At 42.4% G+C, this 13,424-nt stretch overlaps 1 protein-coding gene across 2 annotated transcripts in view; it reads right to left on the bottom strand.

Moving 5' to 3' along the window:
• Window positions 1-13,424, bottom strand: part of HECW1 (HECT, C2 and WW domain containing E3 ubiquitin protein ligase 1) — a 171,815-nt gene that overhangs the window by 145,966 nt on the left and 12,425 nt on the right. For both annotated transcript variants that reach the window (XM_066627949.1, XM_066627950.1), the window contains exon 2: window positions 12,942-13,049. In XM_066627949.1, coding sequence (XP_066484046.1) covers window positions 12,942-13,049 — 108 coding nt within the window. The remainder of the gene's footprint in view (window positions 1-12,941; window positions 13,050-13,424) is intronic.

Below are 13,424 nucleotides of genomic sequence, written 5' to 3'. Positions count from 1 at the left end.
AGAAGAGCGGAGATGCAGTAACAAAGTCTTGCTCTTACAGAGTCTTGTTACTCTCATTCTACTGGTCAGTTCATGTGTGCAATAACTGCTGTTGATGTATGGCAACGTGGCACTTGAAGTACAGCAATGTACAATGTACAGAAGTACTACACAAATTAAAAATGAAACAAAATGCTTATTCACCTTCTGATGGCTGGCAATTAATGGGATGCTAAACTGACTAAACTAAAGAAAAAGATATCGATCATACACAGTAAAAGAAATTCCAACATCTTTAGTTTGGATTGCTGCAGTCATCATGTATAATTATTGCACAATAAGTATTCTCAGGAATTTTGTACTTTATTTGTTCCCAGAACATGGTATTCTAAGAGTACTCCAACAGTATGCTAGCAGCTTACCTGTGCAACTCCTATTAGCAGCAATTAGCCTGTGGAAAAATAGAACACTCCTACTATATATTTTTTTTCTCCCACAGAGTACCAGATTGTGAAAAGCTCCCTGAAAACTGAATGAATCAAATAACATCCTGGCATAAGGAGATGATAGCTCACGGTAACCATGGAAGCTGCATCTATCCATTTACCTACCAGGTAACAATCTTTGATTTGGAGGTTGTTGATTACCACCTCCATCACAAATCTGACTCCCAGTTGGGACTAGTCTACTAGTGAAATAGGTTAATCAAAAATCTACTGGCATTCATTGCACAGTTTAAAATGTGATTTTCAACAGCTATTTTTTAAGAACCAATTTGTGAAATTTTCCATCTACTACTTAAGTTTGAATACTACGGAACATCATTACAGTCTCCAGTGAGGCAGTAATTATGGAAGCGTCTACAGCTGTCAGGGATTCCTTTATTAACCCACTTTTCATGGTTTTCTAACTTAGTCACAAAATATGCGTGCATGCTAGCTTTCATGCCAGCATAAAAAATTTCACACCAAAAGCATATTTTCCTCCCTTGTTCTGTTCTGAATCTCTACCCCAAGCCACCTAAGTTATGGAAATATAAAAAAGAGAAACCATCTTATTCTTTATCCAAATTCTTATAAGTTTTCGTAAGTGGAAGAAGAAACATTTGGAAGGCAATCCAGTATACAGTGTAGATTTCTTTGCGTGTCAGAGCATGGCAGTGAGCCTGCCTCATTATGCATAAGAAAATGTTATGCATGGGTTGTTAAAAGTTTAAAGCCAGCTCAAAACTTCTTATTCTGGTGTCCTCTATTCCAACAGTGGATACTGAGTTCATTTGCCCAGCTGTTTGAATCTCTGTAAATCATTAATAACTCCAGTAAAAGAGAGAATATTTTTCATACAAAATAAAGGTATTCAAAGTTCACATATGAACATACAAAAAGCTGATGAAAATATTTCCATTCTGATCTGAATGCAGAATATTGCCGACCAAGAAATACTCAATATCTTCTAGAGCAGCCATTTGCAACCTTTTTTGGCAACTGCCCCTTAGGTGCTCTTCTCAGGTTCCAGCCTCCCACCCCATCCAACAAAGATACAACATGAACAGATGAACATAAAATTCACTTCTTACAGTTTTCCGTCTGTGGCCTCCTTCAAATCAGCCTGGGCTCTGCAGGGGGCCATATGGCTCCCATTGAGAATGGCTGCTCAGAGTGATGGAACACCATGTTTTCTCATGATACTCAAGTGATCTACAAGGCCGTAGTGCCACACAGATAATCAAAATTATGATTATGCAAATCAGGTTCACTTAAATCAGGGGGTTTTGAATCTGAGAAATCCAACAAAGCCACATATGCAATTCGAACTGCAGAATCAGGTGAGAATGACTGAAGTGCTCAGTGAAATCAATACACAGAGTGTGAACAATTGCAGGTATGCGCACATACATTCAAATAGGACTTCCACCTTTTCTTTCCTGATACAGCTATCTTTTCTGACAGGCATTTGCTCAACAGATGCAGTTACTCCAAGCAGGGAAACACAGTAATGGATGGAAGCTGTTCCTGCTGAATTTCCCCCCATCATGCAACTGTTAAAAAACAGAGAACCTCTGTTAGGAAGAAGGAAAAAAAAAGATGATAACTCCAATCTCAAAAGGTTGAAGATCAACAGAAAGTTTACATCTCTATGAAGTGGAGAAGAATAAAACCATTCAAACCACAGGGTCACAGCTGTGTATCATTCAGTGTGTAGCGCAAAGATAATTTTCTGAACAGAGCAGGTAACTGCCACACCAGTTCTATGCTGATCCTGCTAGCATGAGTAAGAAAATAATTGGAGGGAAGGTGTACTTTAAGCCATTTCTGCCCAACATTGTATATATGCAACAGGGACCAAATAGGTACACCTGTGAGCCTGGCAAAAATGGGTTTTAAAAAATCAGAGGTTGCTTGGCAGCACATTCAAGAGTCAGATCAAAACATGAAGGGTCCATTTGGGAAAGTGGCATAATGAAATCACACTGTATAATTTACAGCCCAATCCTATTCCCCCCCCCCACTGATGCAGTGATGCCAAAGCGGCTACCACTGAATTCCAGAGGGGGGGAGTAGTTGCACAGGTCTATTCTAGATAAGGAAACAAAGCCTCTGCAGCACAAGGGGTCTACTTGAATTAGCTGGTGTAGGATTTGGTCCAGGAAAGATGCAAGAATTCTGCTGCTTCTGCCAAACCTGCCCTCTTCCTGGGCCCTGATCTGTCCTCCCCCTGTTCCCATCACTGCCCCGTTTTGCTCTCCCCTGCTCCCATTGCCACCTTGTTCCAACCCCCCCCCCCACCTCCTTCACCATCCTACCTGCCTCAGTACATCTTGGAGTATCCTCTGACACACACACTGGAAGGCTTCAGACTTCCCATCGGATGTTCAGCAGTACATGACTTTGCACCTTGCCTTTCACAACTTTCTTAAGGCAGTTAGAGCTGGTGGAATGCTTGTTCCACCATTGCCTCTTAGTGCCTCTTAGGAATTAGAGGACAGGTCCTCTCATGGATTGCGAACTGGTTGAAGGCCAGGAAACGGAGAGTGGGTGTCAATGGGCAATTTTCACAGTGGAGAAAAGTGCAAAGTGGTGTGCCCCAAGGACCTGTCCTGGGACCGGTGCTTTTCAACCTCTTCATAAATGACCTGGAGACAGGGGTGAGCAGTGAGGTGGCTAAGTTTGCAGATGACACCAAACTTTTCCAAGTGGTGAAGACCAGAAGTGATTGTGAGGAGCTCCAGAAGGATCTCTCCAGACCGGCAAGCCAAAAAGCTACTGTAGCATGCCAGTTTCCTCCCAGATTTGATTCTGTTAGGGAGGGTCATGGATGCATTCCTGGACCCGGTGTGTATGGCTTGTAGTAGCAGTTGCCACTTCATGCCTGTGGTTGTGCCCCGAGCATCATGTGTAGGCAGTGAGTTTGGGTGAGACTGGAAAACATAATATCCCAAGAACTATCTGGGCCCCTGGTTCCTGGGCCCCCTTTCTGAACCTGGGCCCGGGAACAAATTACCCCCTTTACCCCCCCCTCCTAGGTCCTGATCAGTAGTAGTACTCATTAAGTTCAGGTCTTCATTTTTTACTGCATATATGTTTATTATTATTAATTATTATTATTATTATTATATAATATAATAATATAAATATATTTTTATGTTAATAATAATATTAACAGTAGCTCAGAACAACAGAGTAATAATAGACACCCAATTCCCTGCCTCTTAGCAGATTATGAATGTTTAGTGGCTTCTATTATTAAGAACATAAGAAGAGCCCCAAGATCTGGATCAGGCCAATCTAGTCCAGCTTCCTGTATCTCACAGTGGCCCACCAAATGCTTCAGGGAGCACACAAGACAACAGCACAACCTGCATCCTGGTGCCCTGCATCTGACAATCAGAGGCAGCCTGCCTCTAAAACCAAGAGCTTGCACATACCTACTATGACTTCTAACCTGTAATGAACTTTTCCTCCAGAAATTTGTCCAATCATCTCTTAAAGCCATCCTGGCAAGATGCCATCACTACTTCCTGTGGCAAAGAGTTCCACAGACTAATTACACACTGGGTAAAGAAATATTGGCAGGGGGGTGACTGCAAGACCTTGCCACTGCTCATTTTCTATAAGAAAATTTTCTACAATAAAATAATTTTTTTTTTAAAAAAAGCTAAATAATCCAGTTCTGCATCCCTCCTCCCCAAATTATAAATGCTCAGTGGTCTATACTAATGGCCAGCAGGTGCTATATTACTCACTTCTCAAACAAGAAAATTAATATATATAAATAAGTGTGGTTTTTATGAAAAAGTTTAATAATTCAATTCTCTTTCCCCCCCCCCATTGTCATTGAGCAAAGCAGTACTTACAACAGGAAGGTTTTCTTTTAAACTACCCTCCACCAGATGGTGGCAACAAAGGCTGCAATCCTGCCCACACTTTCCTGAGAGTAAGCCCCTTTTGAACAAAATAGGACTTACTTCTGAGTAGACCTGGCTAGGATTGTGCCCAAAATCTCTGCTGACTCAGAAAGTCAGGAGCAACCAGCCAGCATGATGGGAATAGAGAATGAATGGGTGAGGGGGGAGGCTGGAGAAGAAGGGCAGCTCATGATTCGCTGATGATCAGCCAATGAAGTGCCCGGAGCCATTCCAAGAGAAAGAGACCAGGAGCTTGCTGGATGGTAATTGGCTGAGCCAGCTGGAGACTTAGAAAAGGGAAAGAAAACAAAGACTTCAGCAGAGCCCACAAAATTGAAAAGGAACAAAAAGAACAAAGACAGGAGCAGGTGGGGTGTCAGGATAGGATAGGAGGACAGGATAGGAGGGCAGTGGCTAGGGGGCGGTCAGTGAGCTCAGCGGGCAGAGGAAACCCCATCCACCCTCCCCACACCAAGGCTCTAAAAAAAGAGGTGCCAACGTGACAATTTCTTTTAAAGTGAAACGGGGGGGGGGGAGCAGCTTCAACGCCCCTCTCCAGGCTACCTGGCCAGCGCCTGGGGCTTTTGCCCCGCCTGCCACCCCAGGTCTGCCAGTGATCTATCTCATAATACATATACATATTGAAAATGCTTTGAACAAAAGCATATTTTCTACTTTTGGAAGACATGGTCTAGTGGACACTAGGGGTTTTATGGGTGGGGGGCACAAGTTATTGACATCTAAGATCTCAGATGTACTTATGCGGGGAAACAGTTTCCAGTTGCGCCCTCTTCAAGTATTCAGTCCTAAACATGTGATGTGCACCAGCCAGCCTCACCTGGGGCTCCTCCCACATTCAAGTTTTATCTGCAGATGGAAGACTGAACACAGGGAGAGTTTTGCATTCTAGAATCTTGCCCAGCCAAAGTTCTAGAAAGGAGTGAACCATTCTTAAGGCTCAGCACTTGACACTAGAGCAGTGGTTCCCAAACTGCTGGATCATGACCCACCTGCCTGGGAAGCAATGGCCTACGCCCCTTTAAGAGATGGGGAGGGGAAAAAGCAGCAATGCAATGGGGGGTGTTTTCACTTACCTAAGGATGTGCAGGCCTCTGGGGGGTGTGGGGAGCCCAACAGACACCACTGCAGGGCTCCCCAAGCCTCCAAAAGTAAAAAAAAAAAAATGTGTTCGAAAACCACTTCTGGTTCTTGATCGAAAACAGGAAGTGGTTTGTGATCTCATTTTTTTTACTGTTTTGGAGGCTTGGGGAGCCCTGCAGAGGCATCTGTCGGGTTCCACACACACACACCCCTGGAGGCCAGCATTCCCTTAGGTAAGCGAAAACACGGATACACACCCCGACAGCAGCACAATCTTGGGGATCTCGTTGCTGCCATAGCCCTTTTCCTGCACACACTTACACACATTGAAACCCTTGTAGGAGTTTGTGAAGCACTGCTCTGTAGACAAGTTCTGAATGCAGCGAGAGAAAGGATCATGGCTATGGAGTGTGTCAGTGCAGGGGGCTGTTCCCCCAATTCCAACACTCAGCCTGAGTGCAGGGGTGAATATCTATGAGACAGCTTTGGAAGCAGTCCTAAATAACACCACTACCCCCACCACTGGAAGTTAACTGGTACTTATACATTGTCAACAAGTACAAAGTCTCATCAATTATCCTTTTACCCATAATAATCCAAATGTACAAATAAACTGATGGAGAAGCAGAATGAATTGACCTTCATGTTAAAATGGATGTCTGCATATTCGTAGTTCTGGAACAAGCATGGTAAGAATGGGCAGGGGAGAACATGCCACATTATCTCTGAATCTCTGCACTAGTGCTACCTGGGACTACATAAAGACCTGACCACTTAACATTAGATTGTTGTATGTGTTTTATATGTAACTGTCCATGAAGACTGTTCAAAAATTACAGCTGGCTTACACATACCGATTTAAATTTTACATCCATCATGGAATACTGCCACCATACAAGTGCTTTCCTGTGGGATTCACAAGAATAGCTTCACATTGAAATCAGGTCTAAGATAACAGGAAGATTTTTTTTCTTACATTTGTGAACTGAGATCTTTTGTTTTCTTTAATGATTAATAATGCCACTAAAATCACAGTCAGTCTTCCTGTTTATCTTCCAAAGACTTTGCTGTACCTTTGTTGTTTTATCCTTTGTTTTCACAGTTGGCCACCTGGGTCAACTGCACCTGCCAGCACTACACTTGACTGCCCACTGGACCCAACAGCTTTAATATTCAAGCTGGTGCAGATGAGTGCTTGTGACTGACTTCAGAGGGAATTACCTGAACAGATTCAAAGCCAGGCCATATGGGAGTTGTCAAGGACATCCCACAGCCCCCTTGTTCAATGAGCCAGAAAGAAGCTCTCTCCTCAGAAGTAAATTGCAACAAGGTGACTGATAACACTGGATAAGATAGAACTAAATATCCATTAGTCTATCTGGGAACAAGATATGTGCATATGGAAGCCAGAGCTTGTGCACTTACTGCAGCAAGATCATAAGGATTAGCAGAAAAAAGAATAACTGGAATTAGCTGTGTTATAGATTAGACCAAAACAGGGTAGTAACTGAACATATCTGAACATACAAATTAAAATCTCTGCAGATGAGCACAACAAATAAATATTCATTTTTGCAGGTTTGTTTGCCACAGAAGATGCTATTTTTAATTAATGCAGAACACAACAAATGATTGCTCAGAATGATGAGTTCATTAACTTCAGGTTTTAAAAAAGTAGATTTGTTTTAAAATAATGGCTGGTACCCCTTCATCACAGAAACAAAGTGCTATAGTATAGTACAGTACAGTACAGTATAGTTAGACAACAACACTGTTTTAACCAGCCCTTACACATTTCTTGGTTCATAAAATGCATGCAAGTACATTTTCTACACAGTAAAGGATTTGTCTACGTAGCTTACTTAACAGACTAGAAGCTCAATCCCATGATTTACTGTTCCATCAATGCTTTTAGAAGAATGGAACATCACCAGCCATGATGCAACATCAGTGCTGCTGGGATACAGTTTTGCATTTTAGGCTCCTTAGGCTTGGTGCAGAAATCTCATTTGGGTTTCTGGTACAGAAGAAACTTTGTCAGCCTTCAAAGAATGTCAAGGTTCTTACTAAATGGGAAAGCTCTCACTCTTCTGTTATAGGGCCTGCAAACTCTTTCACAGAAAGCTTCTCAAATTCAGCAACAGCCCAATCCAGCGCAAATTTCCTCAGGCTAATGCAGTGGCAAATACACATGAATTCTGCATGCTGGAGGTCTCCCAAGGTAAGGGGACATTCTGTTCATCCCCTTGCCCTTGGGAAAGCATCAGCTGGCACAATAGGTCTACTTGCACCCACACCAGCAAAGTCACTGGTGCAAGCTCGAGTTGGTCCAGGTTGACAGATTAGACCTGGGAACTGGGATATGATGCAGCACATGCTGGTCCCAACCCCTCCTGGCCCCATTCTTCCCACCTCTACCCCCATTGCTGCCCTCCCACCACCCTGTTCCACCCCCTTTCCTCCCCTGTGCTGTCCAGTGGAAACTTACCTCCTCCAGCATGCTCTGCTCCCTGTGCTGATGCTAGTGGGAAGGCACAGGCCTTCCAATTGAAAGGTCTGGAAACTGCACTGTAGCAGTGTGTTTTATTATACGTTTGTGACAGTCTTTGCCAGCAGAGTGTGCGCTCCACTGTGCAAAAGAGGGATAGGATTGCACCAAACACTATTCAAAACATCACAGCAAACTTCCTATCAAGAAATGCTTCGCCTTTAATAACATTTCATTTTATCTTTCAGTCAATCTGAGCAATATAACATTTCACTACCAGTATGAGTCTCCAGTATATCAGAATATTAAGTATCCATTCAGAACTCCCTATGGTAGCCCCATAAAAGCTGTAGCACATGTGCTGCAAGAAACAAACAATGATGTGTAACATGATGTCATCAAGCACAGATGCAGTAACAAAAGCTTTGCTTTTACTATGCGGGAGCAAAGAAACAAATTGAAGTAATTTTTCACAAGCCCAGAGCCCACTAAGCATAACAAATGAACTGAGCAGAGTGAAACAGACACATGCAATATGCAATTTATTTCCATTTTAAAACTGTACAGGGAATTCAGATACATGCTCAGAGATACTGGATGTTGCTGCTGAAGTGATTATGCAGAATGTACAGTTACATGAGCAAAGAATCTAAGAATATATTTTAGGATACATCTGTCAGGATTGAATCTTTTGGATTGATTTTATTGATCTTGACAGTTTTTCATGCCTTGGCCCCACCAATTGCTTGTTGACCAGCTACAACTGGATTGGTTGCTAGGCCTACCTAGCACATCTTCTGAGAATCTGGCAAGCTTTGCAATAAAAGCCTGAGTTGATTGCACTGTGGGGCTATGTCTCCAGATGGTCTCAGTTTGTCTGGCTCCCCATCCCTGCCTGGATTTTAACTATAGTGCTGAACCAACAGTACAGGGACTTGTCATGTGAATGTGCTCTAAGCCACTTTCATCTTGGGCACTCCCAAATCACTGTGATTATATTTTGTGAACTCCATCCATCTTTGTGTATCCAAAGTAATGACCATAACAGGATTGCATGATCATTTGCCTTCGAGATCACCTCCTTTCTTTGATTCCCTTGCTTTTACTCCTTAACCCACTTTTCTCTGTCCCTACTACATTCAGGGACTCACAGAAATAATTCACTTCCAAAAAAAAGCTGGATAGGTGAAGATCTATTTTCTTCTAATTCTAAAATGTACACTAAATAGAAAAAGCGCAGCCAAATTTGATCCAACGACACTAACTTGCCCCAGTTTAGCAAGAATATTGCCTTTCTCTTGCACTTCCTACCCTATACTCTAGAAAATATAGTTGATTTCTCCATAGTCCCAGAAAGCGTGGCTTCATTTTCGACAGTTTAATAATTCCAAGAAAAGATCAAAATTAACATCAACAAACTCTGAAGTTGTTTCCTCCAAAGTAATCCCAAAAAAGAAAAACATAAAGCAAAAACAATAGAATCCAGTGATACTTTAAAGTCTATCAAACTGATTGTGGCATGAGCTTTTATAGGCTCTTATCTAAAAGCGTTCATGCCTGAACTATTTAAGGTGCCACCAGCTAGTGTGCTGTTTTTACTGAAAATATACCAACTATATATTTGGAAAACATTCATGAATCTAGAGAAAAATCCAAGATTCTTAAAGAAATGTGGCCAACCAAAACACTTCCAAGTTGTCAGTGTTTTACCCTACACTCTCATGGCGAGGGGGCAAGTGACAAGGAAGCAGCGACTAGGTGGCAACCACAGGAACATATATGACATGCACCAGCCAAGATTTGCAATGTTCTGCCCTGATACAACATTACATCCAGTACCTACACTGAGGGAGGCCTTCAATACAGATAATGTTGAAAGTTTGCCTGTTTGCCTCAAGGAAGCCTGTATGCATGTGTTCTTTAAGCCAGTTCTGAGTCTTGTATTCATCCTGGAGCTACTTTTCAAACACATGCAAGACTGAGCATGCTCAGTCTTAACAAACTTAAATAAATTAGCCCAGCTGTGTTTGACCACTAGGTAGCAACCAAAGAAACACTGATATATACCATTCAATATTTACAGCCTTGTCCTCTCACATTGTTGGGTCCAGTGTCTTGGGAACAAAGCTTTAAATATGGTTAGCCCGCATATCTCAAGGAGCATGTGTGTTTACTTACACAGGCTCATACACTTCCGCTAGGAGAGATGGAGGCAGTCTTACAAAGTAGCTGTTTTCCTTCCTGCAATTGGCCAGTGTCTCAGGAAAGCCAGTGTCTCAGGAATCTTTGAGAAAATAGTTACTGCAGATTAGTTATGAAAACATCTCCCAAACTCTCAAAATTTGGTTCACTGAGGCTGAAAGGGCTATCATGGCCTTCCTAGGTATTAGGCAGCTGCGTTATGGCTAAAGGATTTTGCAGTTTCATAATTTTAGACTGGCTTACCAGCCATGACCCTTACTGACTGAGCGTATTCGAATACAATGATACACACTTACCTGGAAGTAAGTTCCATTGAACATAATGGGATGTATTACTAAATAGACATGCATAGGATTGCACTGTAAAGAGGTAATAATATATTGCAGCAGAGCAAGTGGTTTTGTCAAGGCCAACCAGTGAGGTATTAACAGACATGGGGCGCAATCCTGAAAACTTCTTGGGCCGGCACAAGTCCCTTGCACCAGCCCAGGAGGTCACAAACATGTGGTAAAGCATGTTTGCACCTCCTTGAGAGTAAGCCGCACTGGCACACGGAGGTGCGTCAGCCTATGAAGGCTGACACAAGCCTCCTCGGTAAGGCTTGCGACAGCCTGGATGGGCCAACGCAAGCCTCTGGGGTGGGCGGGGAGGAGGTGGGGAGGAGGCGTTCCTGGGCGGGGGAAGGGCGAATGGTGGGCAGCCCCACGGGCATGCCAGTGGGGAGTGGGAGACGGAGCTGGGATCCAGCAGTTATGCTAGATCCGAAACCCTGGGAGTTTGGAGCAGCTTCAAGCCACTCCACTCTCCTTGGACTTGCGCCATCTCAGGAGGTGGCGCAAGTCCAAGGAGACCCATAGGGGCCAGCAGTCCTTACTCGTAGGTAGGGGGAAAAGTTTCCCTTTGCCTCTGGCTGAGCCGCTTTGGGACCCTATCCTGCACTGGATACAGCGCAAGCCTCTTGGCTTGCCTGTTCCAGGATAGGATTGTGCCCTAAGCCTTACTGAACAGAATGGACTTACTTCTGAGTAAAATAAATAACACTGATTTCAAACGGAGGCTAACTGAAACACATCTTACTCTCTTTTCCACAATATCAGCTCTCATATCTTTCTAAGCCCCTAATTTAGAAGCAATTTCAGAAACTGAATCTAAAAGAATCTAAAATTGTATTATTCTTTCTCTGCTGCTCCGTCATGATGTAAATGAAAGTTACTTTGTCTCAGATACATAAAATATATGGTTTATATCTCATGACTGAAGGGTTACACTTCCAAATTTAGAATTTGACGCCAAAACAGACAACTACGTCAAAGACGTAAACTGCTTTAATTTCAGCCTGATACTCAAGTAAATATTCAATTATAAAAAGTAACTACAAAAAGGTTACTTTATGGCATCATTTCTATATAATTAATATTTAATATGAATGCGCCCTCATGTGGAAAGAGGGCATCTGAAGAAACTTTACCGCATCTGAAGAAACTAGTTTTCAAAGCTTTCCCCTGATCTTGTACATACGTGACGTCACTCTTCAGAGTGTAAGATAAAGAAAATCTCAAAAAGCAGAATTAATATGAATTCTACTACTACTACTACTACTACTACTACTACTAGTAGTAGTAGTAGTAGTAGTAGTAGCAGCAGCAGCAGCAGCAGCAGCAGCAATACTAATCTACTAGAAAACCATTAATACTAGTGTGCAGCACCAGCAATATAAACATTATAGAATAACATGTTGGGCAGTCCAATCCTATCCAGCGCTGGTGCAGCAGGGCCACATAGCCCACTCTGTATCCAGTGCTGGGTTTAAGCAGGCTGGAGGTCTCCTCACAGTAAGGAAACATTTGCGCTCCTTCAAGCCCCAGCCTGCCCAATGGGGCTACTCAGATCGCCACCAGTAAAATCATTGGGACAAGCCTGATAAGCTCTGTGATAGGCTTTCCCAGAAGGGGGAAAAGTATTCAATGTAGGCTTCCTCGGCTAATCCTGTCCCCTCCCTGCCCTTCCCAAAACAACCCCTCTTTGCCTCCATCCCACCCTTCCCCAACTCTGCACTATTCGGCGCTGCACTCACCAGTGCTGGCAGCCACAGTTCCAGATCTGGTGTTGGCAGGATGGTGCAGGCCTTCCTGCCAGCATTCCTTACTCGCTCTGTGCCACAAACATGCTTTACTGCACATTTACAGTATCTATCTAGCACCAGTGCTCCGCTTGAATAGGATTAGGCCATAAGATAAGCAAAAGGGTCAGCTTATCTAAATTTTGACAGAGATGGAAATAACAGGAAGGAGAAACAGGGAAAGATGCTTAATTCAACATTGATACTTCCAAAGTAAGAAGAAGTAAGAAGGCTTTAAAAGAGATAGAAAGGAAAATCATACAATCCTATAAGCAACTGAACTGCAGACCTGCTCAGTCATAAATCAACTAGTTGATTTAATTATCCTGATGTCAAATAAGCACACATGAGAATCAGCTCACTTACAAACATTGAAACATCTAGCACCCATCATGAAATTCTCTCCTTGTATGATATTGTGTTCATGCTTAATTACTTCCACATAAAGAGTTATGGGTGCAATTCCACCCACTGCATTCACGCATTCACGCACCATTAGCTGCTATAGTTCACAAAGCACAGTTTAAGTTAAAGCATACATTCAGGTTTTTTTAGTTGCACACATGAAATTCCCAAAAGAACATGCAGACTGTAAGCTCTTCCTATTTTCACTGAATTATGGAGCAATAGCACTCTAAAATACTTACCCTCTACAAAGTAAGAGCTGGCATCAATCTTCCAGATAATTTGACCTCGGTGAGAGCCATTCACCCCACGATTTTTATAGTCCAGAAAATTTTCAGACAAAACCTCATCTGCAAAGTTAGTAAAAGAAATTCAATTATTTGAGAGCTAAAAGAGCTGAAAACACAGTATATCTTTTGTATAATCTGTCTCTGGATGACACTGCCAATGGAGGAACAAAAGTTTGTTTACTTTTTAAAAAAATTATATTTAATTATTTCTCTTTTCTATAAGGATGAGTCTCTAGCACTGACACTGCATTTTTTTTAAATACCCAAGGTTTTTAAAAGTATGCCTTTTCCAATTCAGAGTTCAGTAGTGACTATTGTGTTGCTCTTTAAACATAAGGAATATGAAGATTTCCAAATTTCACACAACTCTTTATTGAACAGAATTCTAGAGGTGGTATAGACCTAACTCAACCTAAGCTGGCCCACTAAAAGATA

Source organism: Tiliqua scincoides, chromosome 5 (genome assembly GCF_035046505.1).
Source record: "Tiliqua scincoides isolate rTilSci1 chromosome 5, rTilSci1.hap2, whole genome shotgun sequence".
Taxonomy (NCBI): Eukaryota; Metazoa; Chordata; class Lepidosauria; order Squamata; family Scincidae; genus Tiliqua; species Tiliqua scincoides.
Note: the sequence above shows the minus strand (reverse complement) of the source record. Positions and strands in the feature narration are given on the sequence as shown.